Source organism: Urocampus carinirostris, chromosome 3 (genome assembly GCF_059441175.1).
Source record: "Urocampus carinirostris isolate Australia breed hairy pipefish chromosome 3, RoL_Ucar_1.0, whole genome shotgun sequence".
NCBI lineage: Eukaryota > Metazoa > Chordata > Actinopteri > Syngnathiformes > Syngnathidae > Urocampus > Urocampus carinirostris.
This window is the reverse complement of record NC_142351.1, coordinates 61933861-61949109: the sequence shown is the minus strand read 5'-3', so window position 1 is coordinate 61949109 and position 15249 is coordinate 61933861. Positions and strand designations below refer to the sequence as shown.

The 15249-nt window shown below is 38.9% G+C and overlaps 2 protein-coding genes and 1 long non-coding RNA gene across 8 annotated transcripts in view; 2 read left to right on the top strand and 1 right to left on the bottom strand.

The window, feature by feature from the left end:
• The window catches only part of LOC148370368 (transmembrane prolyl 4-hydroxylase-like), a 33479-nt gene extending 30941 nt beyond the window's left edge, over positions 1 to 2538 (bottom strand). Inside the window, exons 1-2 of the mRNA XM_088332884.1 lie at positions 2341 to 2538; positions 1949 to 2166 (exon numbers count right to left, since the gene is read on the bottom strand). The gene's annotated coding sequence lies outside the window, so the exon portion shown is untranslated. The remainder of the gene's footprint in view (positions 1 to 1948; positions 2167 to 2340) is intronic.
• Positions 1 to 15249, top strand: part of LOC148370366 (cyclin-dependent kinase 17-like) — a 75486-nt gene that overhangs the window by 1377 nt on the left and 58860 nt on the right. For 5 of the 6 annotated variants that reach the window (XM_088332858.1, XM_088332857.1, XM_088332860.1 and 2 more), the window contains exon 2: positions 1762 to 2101. In XM_088332858.1, the coding sequence (XP_088188984.1) occupies positions 1762 to 2101 (340 nt within the window). Of the gene's footprint in view, positions 1 to 1761; positions 2102 to 2207; positions 2545 to 15249 lie in introns of those variants that run through there. The other variant, XM_088332862.1, reaches the window with a different exon arrangement.
• On the top strand, positions 12670 to 14770 carry LOC148370367 (uncharacterized). The gene is made up of 2 exons (XR_015850113.1): positions 12670 to 13551; positions 14348 to 14770. It is a non-coding gene; the product is annotated as an uncharacterized LOC148370367 (long non-coding RNA).

Here is a 15249-nt window from a genome sequence, read left to right as displayed (position 1 = left end):
TGTTGTCTAAATGATTAATGGTAGTCAGCAAATATGGCTACAGTGGGTGCTTTGCAAATGATACCTGGTTTTGGCAACATCCAGTGTACACATTTTAAACTGCATATCATTGTGGCTCATGTTCCCTTACGCTTTATTCAGCATTGTCTAGCGGGCCATTTGTTTGTCACATGTGGTATACGGCATCTAAATATTGTATTGTCTTGTAGGGACTGTGTGCAATGTTTGACCACTGGATGTCATTGTATTGTGTAGTGCAAGAAAAAAAAGTATAACGATGACAAATTCTGGAGACTCGAAGTAAGGAGCTTTTTTTATTTTGTGGGGGGGGCATTCATTTGCAAAGAAAGAAGGGGGAAGATAAAACGAGAAAAAAATAATTAAAAATGTTAACAAGAATAAATAATAGAAAGAAAAATGAAAAGGGAAAGGAAAAATGTAAAAAAAAGGAAGGGGAAAAGCATGAAAAAGAAGAAAAAAAGCAAAGAAAAATTTATTTGTTTTTAATGTACATTGTGTAATATTCGGGGCAGCAGGGCGGTGCAGTGGTTAGCGCATGTGTGGCACAGTTCTGAGGTCATGAGATCGAAGCTCCTGTGTGGAGTTTGCATGTTCTCCCTGTGCTTGCGTGGGTTTCCTCCGGGCATGCATGTTAGGTTAATTGGCCGGTCCAAATTGTCCCTATGTGTAAATGAGTGAGTGAATTGTTTGTCCCTTAGTGCCCTGCAACCAGTTCAGAGTGTCCCCTGCCCACTGCCCGAAGATAGCTTGGATGGGCTCCAGCACCCCGCGACCCTACTGAGGATAAGCGGTGCAGATAATGGATGGATGGATGGATGTGTAATATTTGACCACTATATGGCACTGTGTCTTCTAATGCGAACCAAAACCAGTGCCAAATGAGCACAGTGTAACAAGATGCAAGACAAACCTGGCGGCGACTACAGTACTAGGTATGGATTCTGCTATGTAAAAGAAATACATATTTATCGACCTATATATCTCATCTCATCTCATTAGCTGTACCGCTTATCCTCATTAGGATCACGGGGACCTATATATAAATATTTATAAAAAATAACATTGGTAAGATAGTTCATGAATATTTGCCTATTATTCAAATCATTGTTTTTTTACTGGTGTTTTTTGTACCACTTGGATGCACTAAATATAACAAACGGTCTGAAGCATTGGTCTGAAAGATGCGGCTCACGGGCCAACTGCTGTCTACTGGATGCTAGTTTATGGCTGGCATCTATAAACATTCATTTATTCATTTAAATCTGGTTTTGGCCGTTTTATTGGTCGCTTTTCAGAAGATTTTTAGGTGTTTTTCTTGTCGTTTTTATTCATTTTTTGGTCATTTTTCAATAATTATTTTTTTGCACTTATCCTTACTTTTGAGTAATATGTACTTATTTTACTCATTTTAGTACTGTGACATACTTTTCAGCACATTTTATGCTTTTCAGTATTTTTTCACGCGATTCAGTTGTTTTAGTACTTTCTCACACTTTTCACTGGCTTTTGTTCCTTTTCCATGCTTTTCAGTACTTCTTTCAGTTTTTTTCCTACTTTTTAGTACATTCTCTAAAAAAAATCAATTTCAACGGCCCACCACTGATGAAAAGTGATAGTTTGAAACGCAAGAATGGATAAATAATAAAATACGCTTGGGTATATACTATGTTTGATTTCCCCCATGAAATAGGCCCTGCCCCCTCTGGAATGAATACACTCGAACTCCCTTCTTCTGTTAAGGGAAGGGGGTGCCATACATCGCCTGTGGTGTTTTCCGGGATGACGCCACTCGGGACAACCGCGCGCAGGCGCGTGCACGCAACCCTAGCACCAGACCAGGAGCGATATGGCTAAGCATCACTCACCGGGACTACAACGCTTTTAAACACCAAAATCTAAATCGGAAGGGGGTTCTGGCGTCACTTACCCTCCCATGCACCCACCCGAAGAGAATCACCGGTACCGGTTCCTGGACGGTGCGCTGCGTTTTGCCGCAAAGTAGTTGCAGGACTTGTCGCAGTGGATCGGAACCCAGCGTGGATTCCACACTGGGGGAGGTGACACCAGTCGACCACTGCAGGTCAGTTGCACTCACTTTTATTGTTCTCGCTTTTTGAGTTGAAAGCGAGTACCTGAACGCATCACCTGTCGTACAGGTAGACGATGAGTTCGAAGCCTCTCTGCACTGAAGTGACAATAAACGTAAGCAAACGTTTCAGAGCAAATAGTCATAACGAGTTTGCTCACACGAAAACTTGAAAAAATGGGACTGTTGTGAGTTGTGGTTCAAACTTTTCAACCATGCCGAAACGGGTTTACCTATTTCGGGACGAGGGCGCCAGGAAAACACGGGGCGATCGCGGAAGCAGCTGGAAGCACAAGGCCCGGAATGCGGACGAGGAATTTCTGGTCGCAGGACAAAAATGAATGGCGATTGCTTGCATGCAGAAATGCTTCCGACTTTGGAAGGGTCGTGACAGGACGTCCCCGGGAGGTCCGAAAAAGCCGACGAATTGAGCGCAGGTGAATGCACTTTTGTTTTCGTGTTAGGCGATGAATTATTCAGATAGATTTTGACGGTCCTTTAGTCGATATTTTTACTGTTTGCGTAGTGCTGCGCACAATCGGAAGGTTTTATTGGCAGGTTAGGACCCCCTAAAGTCGATCTCGCAAATGTGAACTCAACAACAGATTAAGGAAAATGAATTATTTATAGTTAAAGAAATGGTATCATGCAGTATACAAAAACAGAACAATAAAGTTTACTAGGACCTTTAGAATTCAAAGCTAAGGCAACACAGGGTCAACTACAGATCCCTGCTACATAATGATGTAACACTAACTAGATATTAATGAACAAGACATAAAAGGGTTAAAACAAAGGATATCGTTGAACACAAGCTACATCTAACAGCAGAACATGAAAGAAGAGGCCACAGGAAACGATGGATAGAATTGCGACACATTGTTGAAACACTAACTAGCTCCAGTAGAACAAAATATTAAAACAAATAAGATAAAGGATATGTCGGAATACCAACCAGCCTTAATTGAACAACGCACAAAAAAGCAATCCGAATCATGAGCAGAACAACTGCAATATGTTTGAACACCAACTAACTGTAACTGTTCAAAACATAAAAGTAAGTAACATGGAGATAAATACCAAATAATGTTTGAACATCAACAAATTCCAACAGATGAAAACTTGAAAGGAAGGACACACAGTAAATGGTAGAATACTAACTGACACTAACACAACAAAAAAAAGAACGACAGTACAGAAATATGTTGGGACACTAAACAAAACAAAATCTGAAATAAGATGACACAGAAAGCCTAATCACACGCGTATCCAATTATACCGAAATATTCAAACAGTAATTACCTGTAACAGAAAAAAAACATGAAAGAAGGAGATGCAGGATATGTGAAACACAAACTTACTCTAAGTTACACTAACTGAATCGGGCAAAAAATAAAAGGCAGAATGTCAATATGTCATGTTTATTTGTGTAGCCCCTAATAACAAAAAGTCTCAAAGAGCTGTACAGACTATTATTACACAGTCTCCTGATCTAAAACCTACATAAGGGCAAGGAAAAACTCAAAAACCTCAACATGAGAAAAAATGAAGAAACATTGAAGGGACCGCACATGAGGTAATCCCCATTCCAGGATGACCAGGCTGCAATAGATGTTGCAACAAACAGTACGCAGACATCGTCAACATGAAATATAGGTGACTCATAAACAATAGAATATACATTTTTTTCAAGCCGAGATTTAAATCGTTTCACTGAGGTTGCAGATCGAACATTCCATAGCACCAGGGCCAGAATGGAATAGGCTCTTGAAACTGCAGTTCCATCAAAAATCAATGGCAACCATACCTGTATAATGAAGGTGCTGTATTTGGGTCAATGAATTTTCCAGCGATAAACATCGCTGACGAAAATCGCAAAAGACTGTATGCATCAGGAAACAAACCCAAGCTGCGGCGAGAGCTAAGGAACCGTACCATGGAACTCTTGTTGATTTCTGACCTTGTGTCGGAATGTTTCATTTGTCGTCTTTGTTTGACATTTTGTTCTGTTAAAGCTGGTATGGGTTGGAGTTTTTTTTTTTTAATCCATGTGTGAGTGAGTTTCCTCATCCTTCTTATTTCATGTTTTGTTCAGTTAAACCTGATTGGTATTCCAACATATCCTAAATATGTTTTGTTCAGTGCCAGTTATTTTGTGTTCCAACATATCCTGCATTGACCTATTCCATCATACCCTATGCCTCTTTCATGTTTTGTTCATTTAGAGTTAGTTAGTGTGCCTGCATTATATTTCATAGTCTCGTTATTATTATGCCTGCATGTCAGAATTATTTTCATGCGCCATCTTTCTTTCTTGTTTTGTTCTGTTAGATATGTTAGTGTTGGAACATTAGGTAATCTTTCTAACTACAAGTGAGTATGTGCCTTGTGTCCTCTTCCTTTTTTATTTTGTTCTGATTGAACTAATTGGTATCCCACCATATTCTGTGTGTTCTCTTTTCATGTGTTGTTCAAGTAGTGCTAGTTTGTGTTCCAACATGTTGTCCTATTTCATGTTTTGGCTCAGTAGGAGGAAGTTTGTTTTCCACAATATCCTGCGTTTGTGTTCATGTTTTGTTCATTTAGATTTTAACAGTGTCGTAACGTATCCTGCTTTGTGTCTCTCTTGTTGTTTGCAGTTAGGGCTAGTTAGTGGTGTAGCATTATCTTGTCATCATGACAATCTCTTTGTTGTTCTGTTTTAATGTGAAATTGTTCTTGTCAAGTCATGTTTATTTGTATAGCCCTTAATCACAAGGAGTCTGATATTGTGTTGTTAAATTTAATGGTTGCTGCTTGGTATCAGAATATCATGTCATTGTTCTATATAGGCCTGTGTATATTGTCTGTGTCCTCTTTCTTCTGTGTTTTTTTCTGTTAGAACTAATAGGCATTCCAATTATTCCTGAAAATCGTATTGTCGTGGTTTTTTTTCAAGTGCGATCTTGTTTGTGTTCCAACATATCCTGCCTTAGTGCCTTGTCTTCCTTTCAAGTTGTTTTTTATTTTTGTTCAATTGGATCTAGGTAGTGTGGCTGCATTTTATTTCAGCGTTTTGTCATTGTGGCACTCTTGTTTCGGGTTTGTCTACATGTGGAAATGTTTCTTGCATTGTCCCACTTTCATATTTTATTCTGTTAGAGCTGGTTGCTGTTGGAATATTATGTAGTTGTTCTCTCAATGCGAGAGTGTTTTCCTTCCTTTCTATTATGTTTTGTTTACTTACAACTAGTTGATATTCCAACATATCCTGCATTGTGCTTCTTTAATGTTGTGTTCAATGCAAGTTGGTTTGTGTTTCAACAACAAATGTTTGTTCTTCCTTTTTTGTTTTGATGTAAAGCTAAGCAAAGTTGAGCTTGTGTTGGTTCATCTTTTATGCCTTAGATTTTGAAAATCTCAGTAAATTTGGTTCTTCTGTATGTTTCTTTCTTCTATTTGATTCATTTTCTGGAAATAATTCATTTTTCTTAAATGTTGTCTAGGTTTTATGGGCATCTCTGGGGATGCGGATTGTCGAAGCATAATGTAGCAACTTCATTTATCTATTCAGTGTGCACCGTGAAAAGGGAGATTGGTGATGTGTCTATTTCTTTCTGTTTTTAACTTTTGAGAGGGAAAGAAATTGTGGTTTTAGTGCAGGCATGTAACCTAGCAACCCAAATGTTCCGTCCTGAATAAATTTCTTACTCGTCCCGTGTCTTTTGCACCTGTCTTACTGTAACCCCACGAGCAATTATCCGCACGTTCACTTCTTAGGAGCAATAAACAAAGACAGCTAAACAAAGAATAGCAAGGTTCGTGGCAATTGGCTTTCACGTTTGGTTATTTGACCTACAAACCTTTGTTCTGTTGTTTTATTGTTCTATGGGGTGACACATCTACTTCATTTATTCTGCAACATTGTGTCTTTCCGGGTTGGCCTTCTGTCCAGGAGTTCCCAACCTTTTTTAGGCTGAAAATTACTTTTTTGTTCCTGATTAGCGCAAAGAGCTGCCCTTTCTAAAAAAAAACGTATGCTATTGTAATGGTTACTATGCTATTACTAGGTTGTAATTATTAGAAGTAGGGCTAAAATATTCTCAGTGAACCAGCAAAAATTCAGACTCCTAGAAGCAGTTCTTCACATACCGTTTTTATTCGTGTATATTGCTTTTTTTTTTTTTTAACCTGAAAAATAACTCAAAGTCTGGGTGCGCGTTATACTCCAGGTTTTATGGTTGTATAAAGTGTTTTGGTGCAATGATAGATCAGTTAAGAAGTATCTCTTCCACAAACCGAAAACATTGGATGCAAAAGGAATTAAACCCGGGTCGCGGCTGTGAGCATGCCGAATCCTTACCATTAGACCACCAGTGAATTATATATGAACAAGCATTAAATTTTATCTAATTTTCCCATGTTTACTCACAGTACCAGAGACGAATGTTAGAGAATGGAGTAAACAGAAAGTCATACTAAAAGATAAAAAGAAACGCAAAATAAAGCATGAAGAGGGAAACCATTTTTTGTGTATCTGATGACGAGTCAGACTGTGAAGGATGAAAAATACATTATAGCATGCCATCAAGCATTTCCAGACGCTGTAGGCCAGTGGTCATAAACTCAATTTACAGTATCTGCTAATGTTGCAAATCACAGTTATCAGTTCAAAAGAAAAAAAGACCTGATCCTTAGTCAGTTGATGCCACGCTCTAATATTCAATCAGTTGACTTTACTTATGAAAAAATATTTGAAGCATTTATGTTCCTCATTGGAATATAATCTAATTTTCTCTAGAAGTAGTGGCACTACTTGGTCGTCTCTTCTACCTACCTAATGTACATAAGGCACTGGAGAGCTCGGCTATAGTCAGTTGCCTGGCTCCGGATTTAGATTTTCGAATGTTTTTTATTGTTTTATTTTTTTATTGCATTCCTGTGTTTGGGCATGAACCCCAATTCATCTTTTTAATGCAGGTAGTTGCTTAACTTGGTCATGTCTCCTCTCTACCTCTTCATAACGTCTGCGAAGCATTGGACATCCTGGCCATTAACGCCACTCTGTAATATTCAATCACCTGTGGCTACTTGTTAAGAAGATTATTTGCATTTACGCTACTTATTAGAATATATTTTCAATTCTATACTTGGTTGTATCTCCTCTCTAGCGCTCTTTAATATGAGCAAGTCACTAGAAAGCTCAGCCATAACTTGTAGAGTGTCCAGAGGTAGCATATTTTCACTTATAATGAACACACTCATAATCATATACTTGACACTTTCTGCAATATTTAAATGTCAGTGTTACATTGCCCATAGCAATATTTTGTCATTATAGTTGTTGCTGACAGTGTTGATAAAATGATTGATGAAATCAAGCTCAAGTCTCAAACACTACTCTTTGTAGACATTTTAACCAAAGCTGCATAGTCTTACTGTAAATACAAACAAAACAAAATTAACACATATACAAATGTATCCATATCCAAAAGCCCAATATAGTTTTGCCTCTATGCATCAGCATTTTTATGTTTATTTACATTTATTATGGGTACTAATGTGTAAAACTTACATAAAACTGAGTGATATTTTTCTTAACCAAGGCATGGGTGACATTCAGTAACAGTGTCACTACATGAACAGAATCTTTGCAATTAAATTATTTAAGTTACTTGTTTAATCGCAGCAGTCAATTATAATCCGCCTTCAACCACACTAAAAAATTAATTGTACAGATGTGGGTCAAGCTATTTAAGAACGGGGGGTAGACTTTTAAAGCTTGTGATGTAGATGCTATGCAGGAAAGTCCTGAGGGAAATAAACAATTCATAAATGCATGAACTGCCGTGTACGTGACTTCCATTTTTTTCAAGCCTTTTCCCTCTACAGAGCGTCTCTGGCCTGCAGCTAGAGGCTGCAGCAGAGTATTTTTGTATCCGTCCACTTCCTGCTCCTTCACATCTCATCCATAAGTGCTTGTGGCTAACGCTCCCAACAGCATACGAGCACATACGAGCGCACATTCTTTTGTCTTTGTAGCCAACGTTGCAATATGGAACAAAAGCTATTCGTTCTTTGGAGCGCTCTGTCATCCAGGCCTATTAGGCGGCACTCAGCTGAGACAAAATTCAAATCCTGCGAATTGTGATTGTGACAACTGCTTTTTCTTCACGAGAAGATGCTCTCAGTTAACAATCTCAGTAATGCAAAGTGACACCTAGAACACACTGACGAGAGCAAAGGCGATAAAATCGGATCATTTCAAAGCAGACGAGGATTAATCGGGATCCCTCCCCCCATCATTTGCATGTTTTCCCAGACTCTATTATTTAGACAAGGAGATTAGGTTCAACTATACAATCATTCAAAGATTTACGGTAAGAGACTTCATTATTAAAGTTGCTGACACTTAACAGTCCATAACTGTTTTTTTCCTACCAATAACCCCAAAAATATAGCATTAAAATAAACCCGTACACAAAGTCGATTATTTATATGTGTGTCTTTATTCTCGTGTACAATTATAATAGTCAAGTCATGTTTGTTTGTATAGCCCTGAAACACAAAGAGTCTCAAAGGGCTGCACAGACCACAGATACTTGAAAACCAGACTATTATGACACCATCCCCTGATTTAAAACCTAATAACGTTATACATCTCCAGTAAAAAAAGAGCTTAACTTCATCAAATCACAATCTATTTTGGTTTTTGGTAATAACTATGATGACTATTGACTAGATATTGTTATGAGCATTGAAACACTGACATGATATTGCAAAAAGTGCATAAAATTTTAGTGATTTTATGTCACTTAAACATTGTATAACCGCTCCAATACTGAACAATGTACATACCTTGGCTAAGAAAAAAATAAATAATTCTTATCTAGTGTCATTATTTTAGCTATACCCAAAGTAGCGACGCCCCTTCAAAAATGCTTAATTTTTTTTTTTTTTTATTGTTTTATTTTATTATTATTAGGTTTTAGACCTGCGAAGATCTGAACCCGCGAACATGGAACCACAAAGTAGCGAAGCCCCTTCAAAAATGCCTAATTTTTTTTTTTTAATTTTTAATTTTATTTTATTATTATTATTTTTTTAGGCCCGCGAAGCTCTGAAGCCGTGAATGTCGAAGCACGAAGTAGCGAGGTCCCACTGTATACAGTGAAGAAAATACGATTTTGAACACAGTGCTATATTGCTATTTTTCCCCCTTAGAAATCTTGGGGGTGTGGGGGATCTGAAATTTTCATTGTAGGTGCCATGTCCACTGTGAGCTAGATTAACTAAAAAACAAAAAAAATCCAGAAATCACAATGCATGATTTTTTTACCAATTTATTTTTGTGATACAGCTGCAAATAAGTATTTGAACACCTGTGTATCATCTAGAATTCTGACCCAAAAAAACATGTTAGTCCGCCCATTAGAAGTCAATCTGCACTCCATATATCATCCTGAATCAGATGCACCTGTTTGAGGTCGTTAGCTGCACAAAGACACCTGTCCACACCAAACAATCAGTAAGACTTTAACTTTTAACATTGCAAAGAGCTGTCCAAAGACACCAGGGACACAAACAATTGTACACCTCCACAAGGCTGGAAAGGGCTACGGAGCAATTGCTAAGCAGCTTGGTGAAAAAAGGTCCACTGTTGGAGCAATGATTAGAAAATGGAAGAAGCTAAACATGACTGTCAATCTCAATCGGAGTGGAGCCCCATGCAAGATATCACCTTGTGGAGTCTCAATGGTTCTAAGAAAGGTGAGAAATCAGCCTGGAACTCCACGACAGGAGTTGGTCAATGACCGTTTCCAAGGTTACTGAAGGTAATACACTAAGTCATGGTTTGAAATCATACATGGTAAGAAATTTTCCCCTGCTTTAACCAGCACATGTCAAGGCCCGTCTTAAGTTTGCCTATGACCATTTGGATGATACAGAGGAGTCATGGGAGCAAGTTTTGTGGTCAGATGCGACCAAGATAGAACTTTTTGGTCATAATTCCACTAAGCGTGTTTGAAGGAAGAACAATGAAAAGTACAATCCGAAAAACACCATGCCTACTCTAAAGCACGGGGGTGGTAGCATCTTGCTTTGGGGTTGTATTTCTGCACATGGGACAGGACAAGTGCACTGCATTAAAGAGAGGATGACTGGGGCAGTGTATTGTGAGGTTTTGGGGATCAACCTCCTTCCCTCAATAGGAGCATTGAAGATGGGTTGTGGCTGGGTCTTCCAACACGACAATGACCCGAAGCACACAGCCAGGAAAATCAAGGATTGGCTCCGTAAGAAGCATACCAAGGTTCTAGCATGACACAGCCAGTCTCCAGACCTGAACCCAATCAAAAATCTTTGGAGTGAGCCATTGTGATTTATGGATTTTTCTTTTCAGTTTATCTCTCTCACAGTGGACATGTACCCACAATGAAAATTTCAGACCCCTCCAATATTTCTAAGTGGGAGAAATAGCAAAATAGCAGGGTGTTTAAATACTTATTCTCTTCACTGTATATATATATATATATATATATATATATAATATAGGGGTGGGAATCGATTAAAATAAATTGACTAATCTTCGTTTTGAAATAAATGAATCGCAATTTAATCCAGATTTCACAAAAGGCAGTAAATCTGAAAAAATATGCATAGAAAAAAAAGATTACATGTATTATGCCAAATGGTATAGGCCTATACCAACGCTATACCCATGCGTGAACGGGCATAAATACTGTAATACCAAAGATAGCTTTCATAACAAAAATATTCAAGTACTTGATGTCAACACTGTTGAACTGTGAATGTGCTGTAAAGCTCTCGTAAATATTTCAACAAAAAATGCGCACCAAGTAAAGGAGATGTGCTTAAAGCTTGTGGTGTCAAAGACAAATTTTCCATATACAAAATATTTAAGTTCCTTATGTAGAACACCCGTCTCTTGCACCAAACTGATTTAAAGTTGTTTGATGAGGTTCGTTGTTTGTAACACCGCACTGGGGCGCTTGGCTTTCAAGTAATATATCAGGGAAGAAGTTCTCTGATAGTAATTAAATTTAGCTTTGCACAGCATACATATGACTTTCGCCCTGTCAATATACTCATCGGGCAATGTTTTAAAGCGAAACGGTCCACCTAAGCGTGTTGCCTTTTTCTTTCCCATCGCTAGCATGCTACGCCACGTTAGCCACAGGAAACAAAATTGACTCTTCTTCGTTTGTTGGAACAGTGCGGTCTGACACCCAGGGGCGTGCCTAGGGCCGAAATTTAATCGTTACAGTAATATATTTTCACACGTGAAATTTAAAATTATAACGCAAATCGTAATCGTGACATATTTCCCAGCCCTAATACATATATATATATATATATATATATATATATACTGTATACATATTTTTCTAAATGGTAATGCAAAGAGAGGTAACTCCATCTGGCAAATGTAACCTAAGTGTCATTGACAGAGCTAAACTACCAAAGAAGGGCCACAAAGGTCTTGTAATTGAAGTTTGATTCCTTCTTCTCCGGATGGTGAAAACTGCAAAAAACTGCTGCCCCCTGATTCCCATCATGTCAATGATTTAAGAGCGCTGATTTTGAAAAGTCTGTGGTAGAAAAGCGTAACTAAGTAGTTAACTTGTTTTAGAGAGGCACATTCAGGTGGAGACTGATATATTAGCTCTTATCATAACATTAGTTCGTCAATCAAGCGTGTGTATTGTGATTGATAGAGCATAAAAAGCACGCTGAAGTGGAAGGCAGAGTGATTAGCTGTTACCGTAACATACATTTTTATATCTGGTTCTGAAACGGGAGTTCCTACACTTCAATCTGCGAGCTCCGTTGAAATTCTGATGCACTTTTTGTTTTAAGTTGTTTTGTTTAAGTAGTGCTCGCTGTATTGAGGCAGCACTGCTGCGCAGTGGTTAGCCCGTGTGCGGCACAGGTCTAAGGTCATGAGATCAAAACTTCCTGTGTGGAGTTTGCATGTTTTCCCCCGTGCTTGCGTGGGTTCCCCCTAAATTGTCCCTACGTGTGACTGAGAAAGTGTCCCCTGCCCACTGCCCGAGGATGGCTGGGATGGGCTCCAGCACCCCCGCGACCCTACTGAGGATAAGCGATGCAGAAAATGGGTGGATGGATGGATAGTTGTGTTGATATTTTTAATAATTTATTGTAAAAAATCAGTGACCTATTTACGTTTTTATGTGCCCTTTTTATGAGTTACTGCTCAGCCTAATTTTATATTCTGCACGGTTAGTTTTCGTTTTGGGTGAAAGATTAGTCATCTTAGTTGTGTTAAAGTTCCAGTTTATTTACTGTAAGGGTTTCAGAGAGCTATTATCGTTTTATTTGAATTTAAAACAAATATTCTTTGTTTCTTTTTGCGTTATCAAAGATTTATATGGACAATTCTAAGCTCTTAAAGCAAATGATTTTCTACTCCAAATATTGGTCATCGGTCTCCTTTTAATATTAATAATCAGTATCGGTATTGGCCCTGAAAAACCCATATCGGTCCATCCTTCGTAAAAATCTTAATACGATGTGGGGTTGCATAGTGTAGAGCAGACCTGGGCAAATTACGGCCCGCGGGCCACATCCGGCCCTTTGTACGTCCCTGTCCGGCCCGCGTAAGACCAATCATAAACACCATAAATAAAAAAAAAAAATTAAACTTTTATTTTGAAATTTTATTTTGACTACATATACACGTCATAGACGTAGCGCCTTCACGCGCGTATTCACTTGAGTGAGTGAAGGTGATACTGTTCGCCAGGGTACCCTCAAGATGTCGGCACACCCCAAGAAAAGAAAAGTTGATAACGAATGCCGTATTTTCAACAAGACATGGGCTGCCAAATATTTCTTTACAGAAATTAAAGGTAAAGCAGTGTGCTTAGTCTGTGGTACACAGGTTGCTGTGTTTAAAGAATATAATTTGAATCGCCACTACACGACCAAGCATGAAGATGAATACAGAAACCTGTCTGGTGAAGAGCGTGCAAGGGAGTCTGATGCATTGCTAGCAAAACTACAAACCCAACAAGGATTTTTCACTAAACTTCACACTTCCAGAGATGCAGCCGTCAGGACAAGTTATGTAATTTCTCATAAAATCGCCAGAAAAAGTAGGGCATTTTCCGACGAAGAGTTTATTAAGGAGTGTTTATTGGACTCTGCTGAGCTGATGTGCCCAGAAAAAAAGGGCGCGTTTGAGAACGTTTCACTCTCCCGACGCACTGTAACGAGGCGGATTGAGGAAATCACGGGAAATTTAGAGCTTCAGCTGAGGAAAAGAGCGGCGGACTTTGACTTTTTTTCTCTGGCTTTGAATGAGAGCTGCGATGTACGTGACACCGCCCAGCTGCTCATCTTCTTACGTGGGATAACCGCAGACTTTCAAATCACGGAGGAGTTGGCATCCTTGCAGTCAATAAAAGGGACAACCACAGGTAATGACTTGTTCAGAGAGGTAAATGCATGTATGGATGTATGGACATGTTAGAACTGAAATGGAACAAGCTTGCAGGTGTGACAACAGATGGTTGTCCAAATCTGGCCGGGAAAAATGTTGGACTTTTAAAGAGAATGCAGGATAAAGTGACAGAAATGAACCCTGATCAGAAATTGACATTTTTGCATTGTATCATACATCAGGAAGTGTTGTGTAAGACAGTGTTAAAAATGAAACATGTTGTTGATTCTGTCACTAAAATAGTTAACTTCATCAGAGCGAGAGCTTTAAATCACAGACAGTTTGTTGCTTTGTTGGAGGAAAATGAGGCTGAATATGGTGACATAAGCTATCACTGCACTGTTAGGTGGCTCAGCCTTGGCAAAATTCTGAAAAGTGTCTGGGACCTGAGAAACCAGATTCAGGAGTTCTGTGTTCAGAAAGGTCATGACGTCTCAGAACTTTCAGATGAAGACTGGTTGGCAGGCCTCGGATTCACTGTGGATGTGACCGCACTAATGAACGAACTTAATGTCAAACTGCAGAGCAAGGGCCTTTTTGTGCATGAGATGTACAGTGCAGTGAAGGCTTTTATGAGAAAACTGTAGCTTCTCTCAAGCCAAGTGAAGGACAACATTCTGACCCACTTGCCAACACTTAAGGAAGCCAAAAGATCAGGCGATCACCTCCAAAAGTACTCAACCATGTTAGAAACATTGCATGCAGAGTTTTCAAGGCGATTTCAAAACTCTTGAGAGTGAAATGCACATGGTCTCTTCTCCCTTCAACTGCAGTGTGGATGATGCCCCAAGTGAAGTTCAGATGGAACTCATAGATCTGCAGTCTGACACACTTTTGGCAGATCACTTCAAGTCAGTCTCACTGCTGGATTTTTACTCCCTCAAAGAGGAGAACTTTCCACACCTGAGGAAGCATGCTCAGAGGATCCTAGTCCTCTTTGGATCTACCTATCATTGTGAACAGACATTCTCAGTTATGAAGTTTAATAAATCCAAACATAGATCCTCTATGACTGTTGACCACCTCTCAGCTGTCCTTCGCATAGCCACTTCAGACATTCCGCCAGATTCCAATGCCCTTGTTCAAGCCCAGAACAGACTGGATTATTCTCACTGAAGAGGTAACATGAGGTGGAGAACGTTACAAGTTATTGTTTGTGGAAATTAACAAGTTAAAAATAAATTGCACTGGTTCAATGATTGTTTTTCTTATTTAACCAATACACCACAATTTCACATAGCCTAATATAAATATTTACAGAGTGCTATATTCTTCTGATTATCAGCATCAGCTATTCAAAATATTTAATTTGAGCATTTTACAATGAAAGAAAGTTGGTGGCCCTCTGACACAATTCAGGTTTCTCATGCGGCCCCTGATAAAAATTAATTGCCCACCCCTGGTGTAGAGTAAAAAAACATTCCTCCTCTGCCTTTCCACTTGTTTACCACTGAGCCATTTTCATGCCTGACTCTTGATCACAGGTTCTGACCCAATAAATATCATGCATCCCTAATATATTTACCATTATGTTTTACTATATGTGTTTTTGGGCTTTGCCAGCACATGTTTTCCCCCTGCAATGATTCTGCCTGCCGCACATCACAATGAGAAATTTTACTGAACGAGCAAACACAATTAAAATGACGGTTAAAAATACACAGAGGCTGCACTG